The following is a 1,667-nucleotide window of genomic DNA, read 5'->3' on the forward strand; positions in this document are numbered from 1 at the left end:
ACAACTTCTTCATCTCCCGCAACTGCAAGGACAGACTCCTAGAATAGAGGAAAGAACAACCAGAATGTCATCACTAATTCTGACCAGCACCATATACACTGAACTTCTACCACTGAATCCTAATCACTTACAGAAAGAAACGTTACAGAGGAGATTCTCTTCTCATTTGTGATGGTACCACTGACAGATGCAGTGGCGAGTTGATAGATATCTATTTTATTCATGGTGACAACTATGTATTTCTCTCCCTTTGGGGACCATTCAACTATGTGAGCATCTGTAAGATTGAAAAAAAAACAAAAAAAAGACAGAATGCATTTTTTGTTCCGTAAGTGAAAAATAAAATGAGCATAGTAATAATAAAAACAGCAATATTTATACTTCATTTGTACATTTATACTTCACATCCATTATTTTATTTAATGTTTACAATAAACTTCCGATATACATTTTGTGAGTTAAATTATATAGGCAATAAACTGGGTTCAAAAAATTATCCAAAGTCAGGCAGCCAGTGGGTGGCAGAGCCGTAAGAAGACAGATCAAAAATTGGAAAATAAAGTAAGCACAAGTATTTGTTCTCAGAGGCAACCACCATTATGCAGGAAAATAAAGTGTGTACACACGTTCACACAACGTGTATGTATTCATATTCTGTCAAGTCATTACAAAACACATTTTAAAACAAAAACACTCACTTTGTTTTATATTTTTTATGAATGCTGACCTTCCGTCCACAAGATTCCATGTTCTGCAAAATAGGAAGCTGACTTATGGCGTGATCGTCAATTAAATTTACTAAGTGTAAAGCATAATGAAGACTTGCATAAAAGAAATGAAGAAGAAATGAGTTTTACTAAACGTGTGGCTTTCTCGGGGACCTGCATTTTTCTTACAGTAACACCTGAAACATTTATTATCTAGAAGAATAAAGCTCATTCTATCTCCATACCCCTTTACTATGTTGCACCCAGTATATTTTCAAAAGGTTTCACCCCCTACAACGTATCTCTTTAGGACCAGCTTCCTCTTCACTTTGTGGAGCACCATGACTGAAGCGTAGAGGGCACATCTAACGCAGAGCATGTCATCTGCATCCTACCATCACCAACAGGTTTCAGCCTCTCCCCTTATCACAACAGCCTTAAACGGTTAACAGCAGTGAGCAATACAAACGCAGGATCTAATTACTGTAGTAAAAGATACCCCAGTAGAGGGTTCTTGTTTTCCTTGGAGAACAAAGACTAAAAATGATCTTGAGCATAATGACGTACCTTAATGTCTTATCTGTACCCACAGACAGGGCCAACTTGCCAGACGGGTGAATGGAGAGGAAGGTCACATGTCCTCTAAAAGAAAACCAACAGTTAGCTGCCAACTTTACTAGGACAACAGAAGGCCAACAGGGGAGGGCTGGACTCACTTGTGCGCTCTAATAGACTTGAGGCATTCCCATTTCTTTGCATCCCAGACGCAGATTAGTCCATCTTCTGCTCCACTGATTAAGTGCCTGTTGCCATAGAATTTCAGACAAGTTATTGTGCCTGTGGAAAATTAAAGACAGCCGATTAATATTCACTTTGAATGCAAACTTCATTCCTGGTTTGAAGATTATGGTGCAGTAAGTAAAACATGCAATGTTTCTGTATTACTGAAACATACCCTAA

At 38.1% G+C, this 1,667-nt stretch overlaps 1 protein-coding gene across 1 annotated transcript in view; it reads right to left on the reverse strand.

Annotated features, from left to right (window-relative positions):
• The window catches only part of PAK1IP1 (PAK1 interacting protein 1), a 9,033-nt gene that overhangs the window by 1,155 nt on the left and 6,211 nt on the right, over nt 1–1,667 (reverse strand). Inside the window, exons 3-7 of the mRNA XM_023725363.1 lie at nt 1,424–1,544; nt 1,275–1,349; nt 699–751; nt 132–277; nt 3–38 (exon numbers count right to left, since the gene is read on the reverse strand). Of these exons, the coding sequence (XP_023581131.1) occupies nt 3–38; nt 132–277; nt 699–751; nt 1,275–1,349; nt 1,424–1,544 (431 nt within the window). The remainder of the gene's footprint in view (nt 1–2; nt 39–131; nt 278–698; nt 752–1,274; nt 1,350–1,423; nt 1,545–1,667) is intronic.

This window comes from Trichechus manatus, unplaced genomic scaffold (assembly GCF_000243295.1).
Source record: "Trichechus manatus latirostris isolate Lorelei unplaced genomic scaffold, TriManLat1.0 scaffold00301, whole genome shotgun sequence".
NCBI lineage: Eukaryota > Metazoa > Chordata > Mammalia > Sirenia > Trichechidae > Trichechus > Trichechus manatus.